The 16,838-nt window shown below is 33.0% G+C and overlaps 2 protein-coding genes across 2 annotated transcripts; both read right to left on the bottom strand.

Annotated features, from left to right (window-relative positions):
- Positions 1 to 6,149: 6,149 nt before the first annotated feature.
- On the bottom strand, positions 6,150 to 9,294 carry LOC107480161 (probable LRR receptor-like serine/threonine-protein kinase At5g63710). The gene is made up of 11 exons (XM_016100304.3): positions 9,209 to 9,294; positions 8,718 to 8,871; positions 8,451 to 8,583; positions 8,292 to 8,363; positions 8,065 to 8,208; positions 7,907 to 7,972; positions 7,758 to 7,828; positions 7,543 to 7,686; positions 7,122 to 7,463; positions 6,645 to 7,039; positions 6,150 to 6,562 (listed from the first exon to the last, which is right to left on the bottom strand). Exons 2-11 carry the CDS (start codon positions 8,824 to 8,826, stop codon positions 6,248 to 6,250), a joined length of 1,791 nt encoding a protein of 596 aa, XP_015955790.1. The 5' UTR covers positions 8,827 to 8,871; positions 9,209 to 9,294; the 3' UTR covers positions 6,150 to 6,247.
- A 2,963-nt stretch (positions 9,295 to 12,257) lies between these two features.
- On the bottom strand, positions 12,258 to 14,816 carry LOC107480162 (ammonium transporter 3 member 1). The gene is made up of 3 exons (XM_016100306.3): positions 14,043 to 14,816; positions 13,069 to 13,354; positions 12,258 to 12,981 (listed from the first exon to the last, which is right to left on the bottom strand). The coding sequence occupies exons 1-3, from the start codon at positions 14,700 to 14,702 to the stop codon at positions 12,464 to 12,466; spliced, it is 1,464 nt and encodes a 487-aa protein (XP_015955792.1). The 5' UTR covers positions 14,703 to 14,816; the 3' UTR covers positions 12,258 to 12,463.
- Between the last annotated feature and the right edge of the window lie 2,022 nt (positions 14,817 to 16,838).

Below are 16,838 nucleotides of genomic sequence, written 5' to 3'. Positions count from 1 at the left end.
ATAAATATATATTATTTAATTATTTTAATTATATATTTTATATTTTAATATTTTTATACTAATAATTAATTTTAGTAACTCTAATGGTGTATAACTAACATTATATTACATGTTTGGATGAATTCATAAAAAAATAGCACTATTAAAATAGGGTGATAATATCCAGTTTGTTGTCTCAATATATTGATACTGTTCGCACATTTTTAACATAATATGCATTATGCACAATATTAAAGAATTTTGTAATTAAATGATGAATTTTGAATTTCTTAATTAGTGTACAAGTGATTACTCTCTCTGCTAGTCCGAAATAACTTCACCATTAGCAGCATATCTTAAAAATAATTCGGACAATTTCACATCAGATAAATAAAATCTTTGTTAAACTAACGATGAAAATCAGAGCATTGACGCTATAGAAGTATAGATAGATAAAGCTCACAAGCAATTCAGGTTGGTTTTGACTAATTAACCTTTACCCCATAAGTCTATAAAAGAAATATTCCTTCGGACCATTTTTTAATCTACTATCAGAATTTTGGTTGGAATTTGCAGGACAATATTTGTACAAAAAAAAAGAGAGAGAAAAAGGAGTATGAACGTGATGATGAAGTTGAGTTGAAGATGAAATAAAGCTGTAAATTAAAAGAGATATATTATATATTATTCCATTTCCAATTGCTATTCAGAAGCGTGTGTTTCATACAAAAAAGAAGAGAATCACACGGCGCAGTAATCAAGTGATTTATTTGAAGTATTAATTTACAATTAAAGGAAGAAAAAGCCTTGATTAGTTTAATTAGCTAGCAAGAGTGAAGGAAATGATGGTGGAGAGGAAGGGACTCCTTGTGGATTCGCCAGCGGAGATGAAGGAAGTCATCGACGGAACAAGGGAGCTTGAGGGGGCCGTGGGTGTGGTAGCCATAAACGTCGTATGCTCTTTGAAGAAGGCCCTCAAGAAGAGGATGATAGAGGTACCATATGGGGATGTTGAATCTCTCCAATTCTCGTTCTTGTTCTTCTTCTTCCTCCCAACCCACTTGAACTGTCACCCATCCCTTCTTCACCTTCATCTTCTTCTCTTCTTCTTCTTGTTGCATATTCACTTCCCGGTTCCCAATGCAAACACCACTGCCTACTTAGTTACCATTTCCTCTATTTATATCCATGCGCGGCTCTTGGTGGCCGGCTTGTGGGGTCTGCCCCCTTTAATGAGGAAATTCCGTGTATTACCCTTTCTTTGATAAACTTTGAATAACAATTCTTTTTTATTTGCGTTTTTTATTTTCTTCTAATTTTAATAATTAAAAATACTGAAAGTAAAATAGAATATCTATATTGCATATAATATTCCTTTAAAATTATAACATGATTGCAATTAAAACTTTGAATGTAACTTAAATTTATAATAAAAGTTCATATATAGTTATTTTTATATAAAATTATTAGTTAAAAATTATTAAATAATTTATATATATAATTAAATTATAATCTAATAAATTTTTACTATTAATTTCGTATAATTTTTTTTTTCAATATTTCGATTGCCGGAGAGAAATACAACTTTGATAAACACACATAATATGCATTAAAACTATAAAAGGGACCATAAGTTAATGGAAGTTCTTTGGATTTTTTTTTTTTGAAAGGTTCTTTGAATTTTATTTTTCCCCCACGTTTAAATTGATGCTAAATTGAATGCAGCATTACTCTTTTCTTTTCTTGATCTAAAACACGCATAGGAAAGTAGGAAAAAAAGCTTACATGGTAGAGGTTTTAACTTTATATTATTTCACTACCAAGTATTATACATTTATAACTATTTTTATGTATGATGACTCTTACGAGTTACAAAGATTATTCCATACAATATAGTAGTCAAGGGAAAAGTCGTAATGCGCCATTCTTAATCTTCAACTTGCCCCTTTTTTTCATCTTTCAATTAAAGAAAAGCAATATTCTGCACATACATTATCTTATCCTTTTTCTTTTTCCTTCATTATGGATTTGTTCTTTTCAAATTTGATTGCATCACGCACTTGGACTGGTTTTAATGGGATTAAACAAATGCTAATCATAATAATAAGACGATAACCAGATAATGACACCACAACGCACAACTAAATTAATAGGGAATAGGGAATACGGGCATTGTACTACGTAAGTACGTATGTAGAATCCTAGCCATTGGATAAAGCCACACCACTACCTGATGAAAGTTGCATAACAGCAGACCCTAACGGCCAATAGGCCACCAACTGTTGACTACAATGGTCAACAGTCAAAAACTATATATCATGTGTACGGAAATGGTTTTTATATATTGGCAAATTTTTTGGTGTCTGAGTTTGGTGCTAAATTTGCGTAGTTTAATTTTGTATATTACAGGACTAAAAGATTATAATAGGCTAAAGCCTTTGACTTGCAAAGGAACAGTATGGATTTAAATTTATTTTTAGAATAAACTACTAATTTCACATTCGAATTATTAGAACACTGAAAAAAATATATTTTATTTTTATTAATAACAAAAATATTTTTTAAATATTTAAAATCGTAAAAAAATACTCAACATTAAATATATTCTTAAAAAATATTTTAGAAAATAAATTTTGATACAACTTTTTTAAGTATAACTAGAAAAATGACTAAAAAGAAAAGAAAAAATATTCTAGATATCGAATTTTATCTGTTTTTTATGTAGTTTTTAAATAATTATTTAAATATTTCTACAAAATTTTGGATAAATACATAAATAATTTGTCAAACACAAAAATCGATTCTCATTTATAAAAAATAATATTTTTTTGGTTATTTTTATCACGCTTTATAATATTTCAAAGGTATTTTTATCGTTATTAGAAGTGGAAAATATTTTTGTTGGCGTTTGAAAAAAATTGATAGCAGTTTTGGTAGTTTATCTTTTTTAAGAAAAATAAAAAATATCTACACCTATTATGCTAATCAGTTTAATTAAATATTTCAAATTATTTAATAAGTCATCTTCATGTAAGTAATTATCATATGAATGTATGCTCCTATATATTTTTTAAAATTTTTATAATATAAATACAGAGGAAAAATTCTAGAAATATCAACTTTAATAATCTTAAATAAATGATAGTTATTAACAAAATCTTAATACAATCCTCTTTCACAATATGATATGAGAGAGCACAAATTAAAATTTGCACATTCTTTGTGAATAACTAAATATTGATTTCGTCCCTTGCCTATCCCAAAGAAATGAGGCGTAAGAAGCAAGAATTGTTGGATAATGATGGGAACATAAAACCATTTATATCGTCACAAGCTTGAACTAACACGACAATAAATTTTGAGAGATCCCCCAAGCAAAGTTTGACCCACTCCCCCCAAAACTCGTGGCATGATTTACAAGTGCCTAACAACTACTTGAATTTCTTCTCTTCTGTCTGCCCCTAACATTGTGCCCTCTCAGATTTCCAACTACACGTTTCTTCTCCCTATTTGGTTAAATTTTTAGTTTAATTAATTGAAAAGAAAGTAAAATTATAAAGTAAATAATCTTAAATATGGAAGTACGTAACTTTCATGTGAGGTTGAAAACCACTTCATAAATGTTTTACCGACATATTAACATACATTATTACAATATTACCATTGCGTGTAAAGTGATCAAAAGTTAAAACAAAGAGGCACTTTGTTGGATTACTTAAAAAAATGGCTTTTCGGTCCTGAGATGATTCAAAAGAAAGTCGAAAGCATTGAAATGAACAAGCAAGTGACAACTTTGCGTGGTTTACAATTTAGAGCTAGAAGCCAACCATGACATGTAGCATGGTTGTATTGTTAATGATGTTTATATTTCCGTCTAGGTTTCATTTTGTATACATTTAATTTAATTTTATCGTGGGTTTTGAATTGTGTTAATTTTATTTATTCTGTACATAATCCTTAATTTTTACCCGTTATAATTATACATATATTTTTAATTTTTTTATTTACATTCTCTATTATATTTTAAATAATTTAGAATTAAATATTATAAAAAAATTATTGGTCATCAAAATATTTATTTCTATGCTTTATCTCTCATTTAAATTAAAACATAGACAAAAGAATGAAAACATCCATGTCTTAACGTTTCTTTTTTAGAACAGGCGCAATGGCTACTTATGTGTTCCAATAATAATAATAATAATAAAAGATATCAATTATCAAAGGCATATTTATGAAAACCACAAAAAAGGCATATTTATGAAAATGAAAGAGGAATAAGACCGAAGATATAGCAGGGACCATAGCTTCAATTTCTCCAGATTTTGTTTTAAAATCTTTTAAATAAATTTTCTCTAAAAAGCATTTTATTTTAAACAGTTAGATTATAGAATAAGTCCAAAGTTGTTTATCAATATTTTTATTAACTCGAATTTTGATTTAAAAAATTATGTTGTAATAATTCTTTAGCAAAATTAAACCTAAAATTTAAAATTTTAGAATTGAATGAAATTCTAAATTAATTAGAATATCAATGAATACTATGTGTACGAAAGCGTGATGATATATGATAGTCTTGGTTATATTGTTTGTGATGATGCTAAAGTGAAGGGGGATATATAATATGAGTGATCATGTATCATTTGCCGGTGCCAAATGGAGCCCCATTAGCATTATGGAGAAGAATTTAATTTAAATCATGCTTTGTTTTTTAAAGCAAGAAAGACGTGATGTCACAAGATATATATGTGGTAATGCTATGGAACTGGTAAATAAAAAAAAAAAAAGGTTACAATGAAAATGAATTGTTCAAATTCAGCACAGTTGTGTTATGATGGCACAACGAGTGAACATAATTCCTTCATTTGTCACCCATTTTGAAACGATTTTTTTTTAAGTGAAAGAAAAGCGTAGGAAGGGGGTTGCCAGTATTAGTATGCCACATTGCCACCGACCAATGGACCACCCAGTCCCCTCGCCTGTGCTGTCTATTTCTTCTACTTACTCCAACACTCCAACCTGCCTGCTAGTGCTAGGATAGATATTAAATTATTAATCACTTTCTTTTTAAATGTTTTATTTTTGGACTGGACTTTCTTTCTAATTTTTTTTTTTGTCATACAAACCTAGCAACTACTACCACTGTGTGGCTGTGTTTGAGGCAAACAGCTTTGCCACTACACATGCCCCAGCCACTCTTTTTAAATATTTAAATTGTTATAATAAGATAATCAACGGTCCATAACAAGTTACTCCATCATGGGTTATGGCCCATTTAATATTTTGAATATTGGACCAATATTTCCGAAATCTGAACTCTTTATTATGGATCTAAGTACTGAACTTCCATGTAGAGTTTTTGCAATAGGCCGAATAAAAAGAATATTTTTGAAATAATAGTTAAAAATTTAAAATGTGGTATATTAAACAATTTAATTAAACATATTAATTACAAAACTTATATTTATTTATTTATAAATTTAATTTTTATGCACTATCAGTGTAAAATAATTTTAAACATATATCTAATCACATAATATCACATTATTTAAAAGAACCAATATAATGCTAATGAACTATAACTCAAATGGTATAGTCTCTTCATACTCACCTAAAACATCGTTATTTATTTATTATTATATTGATATTTAATTGTAGCTTATGGAATGGGCAAAAAAAGGCTCACTAATCCAATTATCCGTAGATAAAAATTTTACGCGAAGCCGTTATTCGCAAAATGATTTAAAAGGAGGACTGGTTTGATAAATTTCATGAAATAGAGGAGAAAAATACTGTTATTACTTATTACTGTGAAAGAATGAATGACTATGATCCATATTCCAGACCAATCTATGAGAATCTCTATTTTGTGGTCAATGAGTGCACTAAAATTATGTCGTGCAACAAAAAGAAAAAAAATTAAGACTGATTGAATATTTTAAAGTAGAATGTGATTTTTCTTTGACAATCAATCACATCATGTTGACACACATAATGATATAATAGTTATAATCCTAAGTAACATCAAGAAGATTGTATAGATTGTATAAACATCTTTTGACCCGAAAATATTTAATAACACGGGACATGGGCTTTGATTACTTTGCAGTTTGCCTTTAAAATAAATAAAAGAAAGAAAAGACTAGAGCAACTATTAGGAAGCACAAAAGTTATCGGAATGTTACAAAAGCTAATGAAAACGTTATTTATGGTACATAGTTGTAGATGATGTAATCTATATATGATAGAAAGAAGGGTCCAAAATTGATTATCTTGCCCTGGAAAGCTGAATGGCCTCTTGTTCATGGGTGGATTCATCACTCCAAGGAAATTGATGAGTGGTTTGTGAGAATTGTTGATGAGTCCTTGCATCTTCAACTTGCTTCCAATCTGCCCATCTATCAGCTAACCCCACTCCTTGCAGCATTTTCACAACCTCAGACATGATTGGTCGATCCTCAGGGTAGCATTGTGTGCACAACAATGCAACCTGAAGAATTCTCTCCACTTCTTTCGGATCATAACTCTCCAAGTTTCTATCCACTATGTCCTCCAACCTGTTCTCCTTCAGAAGCTTCTTAACCTGTCCATACACAAGACGAATTCTCAAATAAACTGCATCCAGATATCATCAAGTGCTTAACAAATAATAATAGTAAAGTTACATGATCAATTAGAAGAACATCCTCCTCTTCTTCAAGCCTAGAGAGGTCTACTGCGCGCTGGCCGGTGACCAGTTCAAGAAGTGTGATACCATATCCAAAGACATCAGTCTTTTCGGATGATTTTCCAGTGGACAAGTATTCAGGGGCTATATGACCCATTGTGCCGCGGACTTGAGTAGTAACATGGGTCATTCTTGTGTCAACAAGCTTGGCTAGCCCGAAATCCCCAAGTACTGCTTCAAACTCATCATCTAGTAGGATGTTTGCTGCCTTCAGATCGCGATGTATTATCTTGGGGTTGCATTGTTCGTGCAGATACTCCAAACCATGTGCTGTACCAAAAGCCACTCGCTTTCTTGCACCCCAATCCAAACCTTTCTCATCTGCTTTCAAATCTAAGCAAGCCATACCATTCACAAATTATTATGCTGCTCCATCAAAATGTAAACAAATTACTGCAAGACTCATCATTTTTACCTCTTAGTCTATATGCTACACTTAGATTCTCCATGAAAGGGTATACTAGGATTCTCTCAGTTGAGGTTGTACAGAATCCAATTAGTCTGAGGAGGTTTCTATGAACTGCAACACTGATAAGATGAACTTCTCTCTCGAATGCGGCCTCTCCGCCGGGATTATGATAATCAGTGAGGCGTTTCACGGCGATTTTGGTATTATCCGACAGTATACCTTTGTACACTTTTCCAAATCCTCCCTGCCCTATTACATTGCTTTCACTGAAGCTTTTTGTAGCAACTTGGAGTTCTCGCCATGAAAATCTTTTCAGTTGTCCAAAAGATATCTTGCTTTCATCCTCACCTGTCAAATTTATCAAGGCTTTCTTTGTGCATCATTTGGTTAATTATGCTTACAACAACAGAGGAAAAACACTAATTACCTGACACATCAACAAAGACATCACTTTTTTGTTTGTGCATTTGATGGTATCTGTATGTGCAGATTGCCCCAAGACACACAAGTGCAAATGCACCACAACTTGCAAACTGTACTGCCTGTGCAAGTTTTGGTTTCTTCTTTGAAGCTGCAGGAACAGTTAAACGTTAGGTAGCTAGTTAAAACATGTTAAATGACTTTCCGTTCATAGAAACCAACCTGGACGGTCGGATTTAGAATCACATGGCTGCTCCAACTTAGAACCACAATAAAGCTGTGTATTTGAAAAACTGAAAGCAACAATGGAACAAAATATTCAATAAATGAAATAGTTATGAAAATACTTGAGAACATGCACAGAAACATACTTGAACACTGGAATTGAAAAGAGTTGCAATGGGATAGTTCCAGTGAGACGATTTGATGAAAGATCCCTGTCCAAGATGGCCACATACATAAGTTGTTTCATGCATGCATATAATGATAGAAGGAGTGGCTAAAAAGGTGAATTGAAGTGTAGTCTTACAAATGTTCGAGAGTGGAAAGTTGAGCCCATGAAGCTGGTACAGAGCCTATGAAGTTATTGCCAGCAAGATTCAGATATTGCAGGGTTGTCAAGTTGGCAATATAATCAGGCAAGGGGCCTGAAAGTTTGTTGTTCTGCAATTCCCTGCAACATCAAAAGGGTTAATAATTCTAGATAAATTTACTTAAGATAAACGATATCTGATTAAGTGGATGAATACAACTTACAAGGTAACCAGATATTTCAATTTGAGAATTGAGGGAGAAAGTGTTCCAGAGAATCCAATTGAATCCAGGGCCCTGCACATTTATTATAAGTGAATTTTCTCTTACCCCAAACCTTAAGAAATTGAAAACTAAGGTGAATAATAAAATGAATGGACTTACAGAGATACAACATGTCCGTTTCTACAAGTGACATGAGACCAACTGAAACACGGGCTCACCATATAACTGTTCCAGTCTTGTATTCCATTATTGGAATCATTCAGATTCTTCAAAAGATCAAGCAGCGCTTCACCTACGTATGTTTCACGCATGTACTGGTAGCTTAAATTTCTCAAGTTGTAAATAATGCTATGGTATATGGAGTCAACATTAAATTCATGCAATATGGTATGTTAGAAAATGATGATGGTAAATCTTTTAGCAAACCTTCTATATCAGGTTCCTTCACTGCATAGGTGAGTTTCAAGACACTAAGGAATATGAGCCAACTTGTCAACATTGTCAGAGGATCCCGGATAAATTTTGTGTGAAACATATAAGCTTTTTTGGTCTCCAAGCAAATTTCAACTCTTCAGAGTGCCTTTCACAAATGAAAAATAATTTCACCAACAGAAATGACAACAAAATAAAATAATAATAATATATAGTTGGATTTCAATTTATTTAAAAAAAAGAGCATAAATTAGAGGACAAAACAACTGCATCCAAAAGGGAAACAAAATAAAGTGGTGTTCATCATGAGTATTCATGCTATACATGTTAATGATATGCATGTGTTTCAGGCTAAGATACAAGGATGTACATCAGTACATGTTTGTGTATCTAGAAAAGAACATGCCTGAGAAGCCATGAGAATATAGGATATAAGCAGAAGAAGAAGATGGGGAAAAAGAAAAGAAAAGAAAAGAAAAACATACTAGGAGTTGAGCATAGCATATAGGACGAAGAAGTAGAGCATGAAACACTGATAGAGAGAAGGGAGAAGAGAAGTTTATTGTTGCCATAATAGGGCAATGTCAAAATCAAGTGATGTTTCAGTGCAACTGAGGGACCCACATTCCAATATCCAAGTGCAACAGGACCTAAAAGGGAAGCAACGAGGACTTGTTTTTTCACAAACATGCCCCCAAATTATAAATTATAAAAAATATTATTTATACGTAAAAAATTAATTATTATGTATAAAAAATATTATTTATATATTAAAATATATTTATATATAAATATATATGTGATTTAATTTATTTTTAATATATATTTATATTTCAATATATATTTTATACTAATAACTGATTTTAGTGTACACGTAACATAATTTTTAAATATATATTATATGTGTCATTTTATATATTTTTATATATATTTTGTATTTAAATAAATAATTAATTTAATAAATTTTTTATATACACATAACTTAAAAGATGAATTATATTACATCAAATTTTTTTCTATATTTACACTTTAATTCATTAATAATCAATATATTAAAAATGTAAAAAAAACAATGTATTAGAAATTTATTTTGAGCAAGAAATAATAATTGCTTATTTGTATCTAAAAGAATTACTTCCTTTTAGGATTTGAGAATATCATTTTTAATTAAATTCTTGAAAAAAATTTTTCCATAAATGAGACGTGGTGTTTTCTCTAAAAAGAATGAAAAGAATATAGCGGTTGGCCAATGACAAAGAATAAATATATGAATTGAGAGGTAGATGGTTGTGTGAGTGGTGGGAAGGGAATGAGAATCCCACTGAACTAGGATTTTTACTTTGTTCATAATAATCTTGATCATCACTACAATACCCCTTTTATATCTTTTGAACACAATTTGATGATGGGATTGCACCATGTGAGTGAAAAGGCATATATTTCATTCTCATCCTAGTGCTGAGCTGTGGCACACACAACACTACGCAAATGAAGCTTCCACTAAAAATGATTTGATTACATATTCTCATGTTCCATGACTTGGCCCTTGACAGCGCCTCCTCAATATAATTATTTTTTCTCTCTCTCTTTTTTTCAAAGGCATATAAAAAGAAAGTAAAAGAAGCACTTTAGATTTTAAAAGCCAGCATTACTGCATTAGTAACAATAATTAAGGGAAAATTCTAAGACCGTGGTGGGTGAAGGGGAAGACTCACTAAAAAGTTCTAAGGATAAGGAATTGTGGATAAGAAAATCATTTTGCCATCACACCCTGAAAAAGCACAATCATATATATAGGTGGGTAGCTTTGGAGTGTGGTTGATGTGGCAATCAATGGTTGGTTGCTAGAGAACCTGGTGTTCCATGTGGTAGTACAACGGGAGAAAAATGAATGAACCAAGGATAAAGATGGGATTGGCGTTGTTTGTGTGCTGCTGTTGGAAGTTTTGAAGACACAAGCAAGAGAAAGGAAGCAGCTAAGATTAGGGATAGATTTGATAATATAATAGTAATGCTAATCTTTTTATTATTCATTGTGTGTACTTTGTTTGGAACAGAAAATCCTAAGTAGACAAAAAGCTTGTTGTAGCTCACTTTTTTTCTTTGGGCGATTGTTAATAGGGCAATGCTTACAGGAACCAAATAGATGAAAAAAATAATGGAGTATATATCACCTCATCTTCTAGCTTAGAAATTAAATTTTCTGCACACATAGGCTTTGCTGATACTATATGCTATAAAAATGTCCATGTGGAATTGCACAATATAATCCCTCCATTACCTTTATTATTCTTGCCTATGGCTTCCTTCAATTTTTTTCTTTTTCTTTTAAGAGACTAGAATCTAGGGGCAAAAAATTTTGATATGAAAATAAAATAAGTGATATACTTTAACATGGTAATTTTTTGTGTTTTTTAAAATTGTGGGAGTATACAAATCGGACTCTCCGATTTGTGTTAAAAAAGTTGAAAAAAATTCAGAGTACACAAATCGGAGGGTCCGATTTGTGTTAAAAAATTGAAAAAACTCAGAATACACAACTCGGACCATGCGAGTTCTTTGGTTATAAAATTTTGCTTCACAAATCGCATGGTCCGATTCGCAGCTGATGGAATTTGAAATTTGAAACATGGAATTCGGACCTTCCGTTTTGTTTGTTCTGGGTAATTTTTTTTTGAGAAAGTATAGGGAGCCAATGATCTAAGCGTACAATGTGTACAATGAAGGTTTAAAAAGTATTAGAGATATGATTATTAGTGTTACATTGTCCTATCAGATTACGCTTTTGGAATGAGTGGTTTCAGGACATGGTATTAGAGTTCCAGATCCAGAAGGTTAAGAGTTTGAATCTTAGTGAACCCAAAATTAGCTTTTTATAACATGAGATGTTTATTATTCCTGGTATCCGGATGGTTATTCTGGATAGTATAAGTGATGTTTATTTTATTCATAAACCAAAGATATTGGTTTATCCCATTGTACATATTGTACGTTTAGACCATTGGCTCCCTAACACTACTCTTTTTTTTACATCCAAAGGGACACAATTCGTAGAGTCCGAGTTCTGCTTCCTCTGATCCCACAACGAGGTGAAGCACCCCTCCTCCCCATACTCGAGTCTAACACTTCCTTTGGTTCCATATTCAAATTAAAAACTCGAATCTAGGACCTTTTGAAAAAAAAATTTCCTTTCTTTACCGGTACAATATTTAATATTTTGTATGGACCTTAATAACATTCTGGCAAAAGCAAATAGAGGTGGAGTTAGGCGAGATCATGAGAAAAAATTAGGGTCCACTACCTAACATCATTGTTAGGGTATGGGCTTATTATTGCACATTGTTATCTGAATTTGTGAGGCCCATTAACTGAAAAAATTCTTCTAAATTGGAAAAATTAATAAAATAAAAAGTAAAAATTTAATTAGGTGTGAATTTTACTATTTGATTAAAGAGTAATAAAATTCCCACCTTTTCAGTTTAGCAATCTTTTTCTCTAGAAGAATCTTGATTTCAAAAATAAAAAGACATGACATACATTTAATTTATAGCTGAGGATATATACCTTAGAAAACAAGAATAAATAGTTACAAAAAAAAAAGGTACAAAAATACAAGGACTACAATATTACAATAATACATACCAAGTTACCAACAGCACAAGTATAAACAGAAAATGGAATCCTGTGTTGGATTTTTGTAGTAAGGAATATGCATGTCCGCACATGCATCATTGAGTCCCTTAGACAACTTGAGTGGCACCACTGGAAGCCATTGCCATTCCATGCTGGGTGGTGTCATCTTTGTAGAGGCTAAGTTTCTCTCCGTCACCCCATAAGGCATAAGCTTCTTCTCCGTGAACTGCATCATCACCAATCAGCAACTCTTCATCCGTCATTCTCAAAGGAACCACCAACTTCACCACCACACAAATTATGGAGGTGGCTACCAAATTCCATCCAATGACGAACAATCCTCCAACCAATTGCTTCAGGATTTGAACTCCCCCAGCCGACCCTCCGTACACCGCTCCTCTAGAGTTGGTCACCGCAAGAAACAGGGAACTCAGCCGTGGCTCCGCGAGAAACCCCGTGAGGATGCCGCCCAGGAGTCCGGCGACGGCGTGGGTGTGGAAGACGGCGAGAGTGTCGTCGACTATTTGGAAGATTGTGAGCTTCTTGCCCAATACCATCATGGTGTACCATGGCACACTTCCTGATAGAACTCCCATAACTATGGCTGCCCATCCTTGAACCAGACCTATATATATATTATTATTCAACAACAAATGAAACCATATCAGATCTAAGAGGAAGAATCGAAAGAGTTGAGGGGTGGATAGCGTACCTGCGGCGGGAGTGATGCAAACGAGGCCAGTAATCATGCCCTGAACGGCTCCAATAACGGAGGGCTTGTTGAAGAATATGACATCAAGCCACGTCCACACTAAGAGGCTGGTGGCGGCGCACACGTTCGTGTTCAGCACCGCCATCGATGAGTCTATGTTGGCCGAGTACGGGTCCCCTCCGTTGAACCCTGCCCACCCCAGCCACAGCAGCCCCGCCCCTGTCAGCGTTAGCAGCACGTTGTTTGGTGGGAACCTCTCCCTGTCCTTCTTCGACCTTGGCCCAACCTACACGTGTCCATGCATCCAATTTTATTCATAAAAAATGTGAATATTTTTATTAAAATTTAATTATATTTAATAAAAAAATAATAATTCTACATTATTACATATAATTTTATATCATTAAAAATATTAATAATAATTAATTAATAATTATAAATAAATTATAATTCAAATGACATAATCTAAAAAATTACCTAAAAAAAATTAGTAACAACAAATTACAAAATTTTTCCATATTTTACATATAGAAAAGATATTTTTGATATGCAATAAACAGATCATGCACATAAAAAATAGTAAAAATTCTTTCCCAAGAATTTCTCATTTATTAATCGGCTAGACAGACTACGCACGTAATCGTATATACATATCTCTTCTCTCTCATATATTATTAGTACTAGTAGAAAGTGAGATATTGAGGAGAAACAAACACCATCAAACGATTCGTTTCTGTTCATGATATAATTATAAACGGCGGCAACAACTTTTTGGTTTTGAGTTTTCAAAAAAGACACAAAAGAAACTTCTCTGCAAACTACATGCCAGAAAAGTCAACTGTCAACATAACTCATTTTTCTAAATTTACGGAAGTGAAGTGGTCAAAACTCAAAAGTTTGACAAAAGGAATTAAATGGGTGCGTGTAACAGTATAAGGTAAGGAAAGGAGAAGAGTATAGTAAATTAAATATACCCAATAAGCGGCAGTGAAGCCTGCAACGCCGGAGGAAAGATGGATGACGTAACCACCAGAGTAGTCCATAACACCCCACTGGAACAAGAAGCCACCACCCCACAAGCTGAACGCGCCTATGGTGTACGAGAAAGTCAACCATAACGGCACGAACATCATCCACGCCTTGAAGTTCATCCTAGCCAGCACCGAGCCGGCCAGTATGACCACAGCGATGGCTGCGAAAACGCACTGAAACCACACCATGGTGGCCATGGGATAATATGGCTCAATTTCCGCCGTCTCCAGAGCCCCCGTGTTGTAGTAATGAGGCGTTGCGGGGAGCGCGGCCTGCTTGATGAGGAACTTCTGGCCCAAGGCAGGCCCAGCTTTGCCCCAGAAGGGCAGGAGCTTGTCCCCAAAGGACATCTTGTAGGCCCAAGTGACCCAGCATATGACAACAGCGGCGAATGCGTAGAGGGCCATGAAAGCGGAGTTGACGGCCCATTTCTTCTTGACTATGCTTCCGTACAAGATGACTAATCCGGGCATGCTCTGTATCCCCACCAGGGTGGCTGACACCATCTGCCATGCGTTGTCCCCTTTGTTTAGCCAGTCCGGTACTGCTAGACTCGTCCATGCTTGGTATGCTACCGGCAAAGGAGCACCTGCACCGGCCATTATCCCTGATTATCAATCTCAATCACTACTGCCTCGTATTTTATAGTCGGTAGCTTAGGAATAATAATACCTAATAATAGCAACCATTGTGATTATGAGTGGGAAAATAAAATGGAGTCAAGTTGACGAAGAGCCTCGCCTCACCGTTAGTTGACCACGAAATATCTATTATATTTTATTTGGTGACATAATTAATATTAGAGTAATGTTATATCTACACCAAAATTAATCACTAATATAAAATATATGTTGGAATATAAATATACATTGAAAATAAGTTAAATTACATATGTATTTATACACAAATATATTGGTAACTGATTTTGGTGTATAAATAGTATTTTTATTATTATTATGAATTTCAAATTAATTATACAGGTTTAATTAATATTAAAAAATAATAAATCGATCCTTAACTTTTTAATGGTGGAAACTCATGTGCAGTCGACTGTTGATATTTAATTTGACTAAATTTGCATCTAACGGCTCTTAGATATCAACTTCACGTGAAATCAACTTCACCTGAGTTTTCACGTTTTTTAATATAGAGACATTTAAGTTTTTAAAAGTTTAAAAATATATTTAAGTTATTAACTTTTTTTAAATTTAGATAAATTTTTGGACCTAATTTATCTAATTTTAAAAGTTTTAATACCTATATATCCATATCAGTCAAATAAATTACGTTTGATTTTTTTTTGGAGTGAACATGAAAAATTAATAAATTTAAATATATTTTTAAATTTTCGAAAAGATTTGGAAATGAAAACTTTTTTTTGTTCTAATATTACTTTGCAAGCGAATTTGGGCATAATTTTGGAGGGATGGAAGGGAGGCCAATTAATTGTCGTGTATGTTAGCCAGGTTGGCATGATGTGACGTACAAGTAATTAAGTACCATTAATTAGTTATTTAGGGCTAGCTTTGGTATATAAAATGAAGGGGGGAAAGAAGGAAAAACTGCGGCATGTGAAATGTGATATTGGGCAAGTGAATCTGTATCTTTAATTTACTTGTTAAAGCTTTAATCAAGCGGAATCTCATGACGCAGCTTGGATCGTATTGGCAACTGTATCTTCTCAAGATTCCTTAAACCCCTTTAGCTTAGACAGACTGGCAAATCGCATGTACACCACCAACACAGAAAAATTCTCTCTCATTTTCTTTTATTTAAAAAAAAAACAAATATTTAGAATAATGATATATACATGTTGTTTGCACTTTGAACTGCAATTGCGATATTAGCACATGCACGTAGGTATTTAATAGCGGAAGCGGATCTTTTTTAGTAAAAAAAAATTAAATAGTATTAATTGTGATCTCTCATTTTTTATTGTTCTCTTGCATATTTAAATTTGACTCCACTTATAAAATTAATAGTGAGAGATCATATTACATTTTTTCAAATATTAAAAAAATTGGAGAGTATCTATTTTCTTTAATAGCACACTTAGGTTTAGTCGGATTCGTTCAGTTTTATTTATTTTTTGAATTATTTTTTTATATTTAAACAATTTTAACATTTAAATTTATCTAAATAATTTAGAGTCACTGAAATTATTTAAAGAATGGAAGACAAAATGGTGTTGTTCTGCTATATTGTTTCATGAAGTGTAATCCACAAATGTGGATCTAAAAATCTTAACTTGCAAAACGCAGGTTACGTTTTGAGTACACTTGAGTATACCTGAAAATGGCAGAGCTGCTATAGGTTCCAAAATGCAACATGCGTTTGGCAGAGGAGGAAGTTCAAGCCTCGAAAGGTGTCCGTCCTACTCCCTGCATGCAGACAATGCTAAACATGTTGACCACTTGGAATTTCCAAAACGGCGTTTGACAATAGTCAGGAGCAAAACGCAAGTTGTGTTTGGCAGGTTCCCATGTTGCATGAACACTACGTATTTGAAGAGGGTGGTGATAGAGTCTATAAAACCGAAACTGAAAGCAAAACACAGGAAGCAAAGGCAAGGGTTGCTAGGGTTCTAAGTTGCAAGGTTCTACTGAAATTTTGTGAGGAAGAAAAAAAATAGAAAATTTTGGTTAAATATTATAAAATAAAAAATAGTTCGTGATTTTATTAAACTTGAAGAACACATTATTGAGTATTTGGATCATCTTTAATGGATAAGTAATTTT

The sequence above is a fragment of the Arachis duranensis genome, chromosome 3 (assembly GCF_000817695.3).
Source record: "Arachis duranensis cultivar V14167 chromosome 3, aradu.V14167.gnm2.J7QH, whole genome shotgun sequence".
NCBI classification, from domain to species: domain Eukaryota; kingdom Viridiplantae; phylum Streptophyta; class Magnoliopsida; order Fabales; family Fabaceae; genus Arachis; species Arachis duranensis.
The sequence above is the reverse complement of the archived record's forward strand: the minus strand, read 5'-3'. Positions and strand labels throughout refer to the sequence as shown.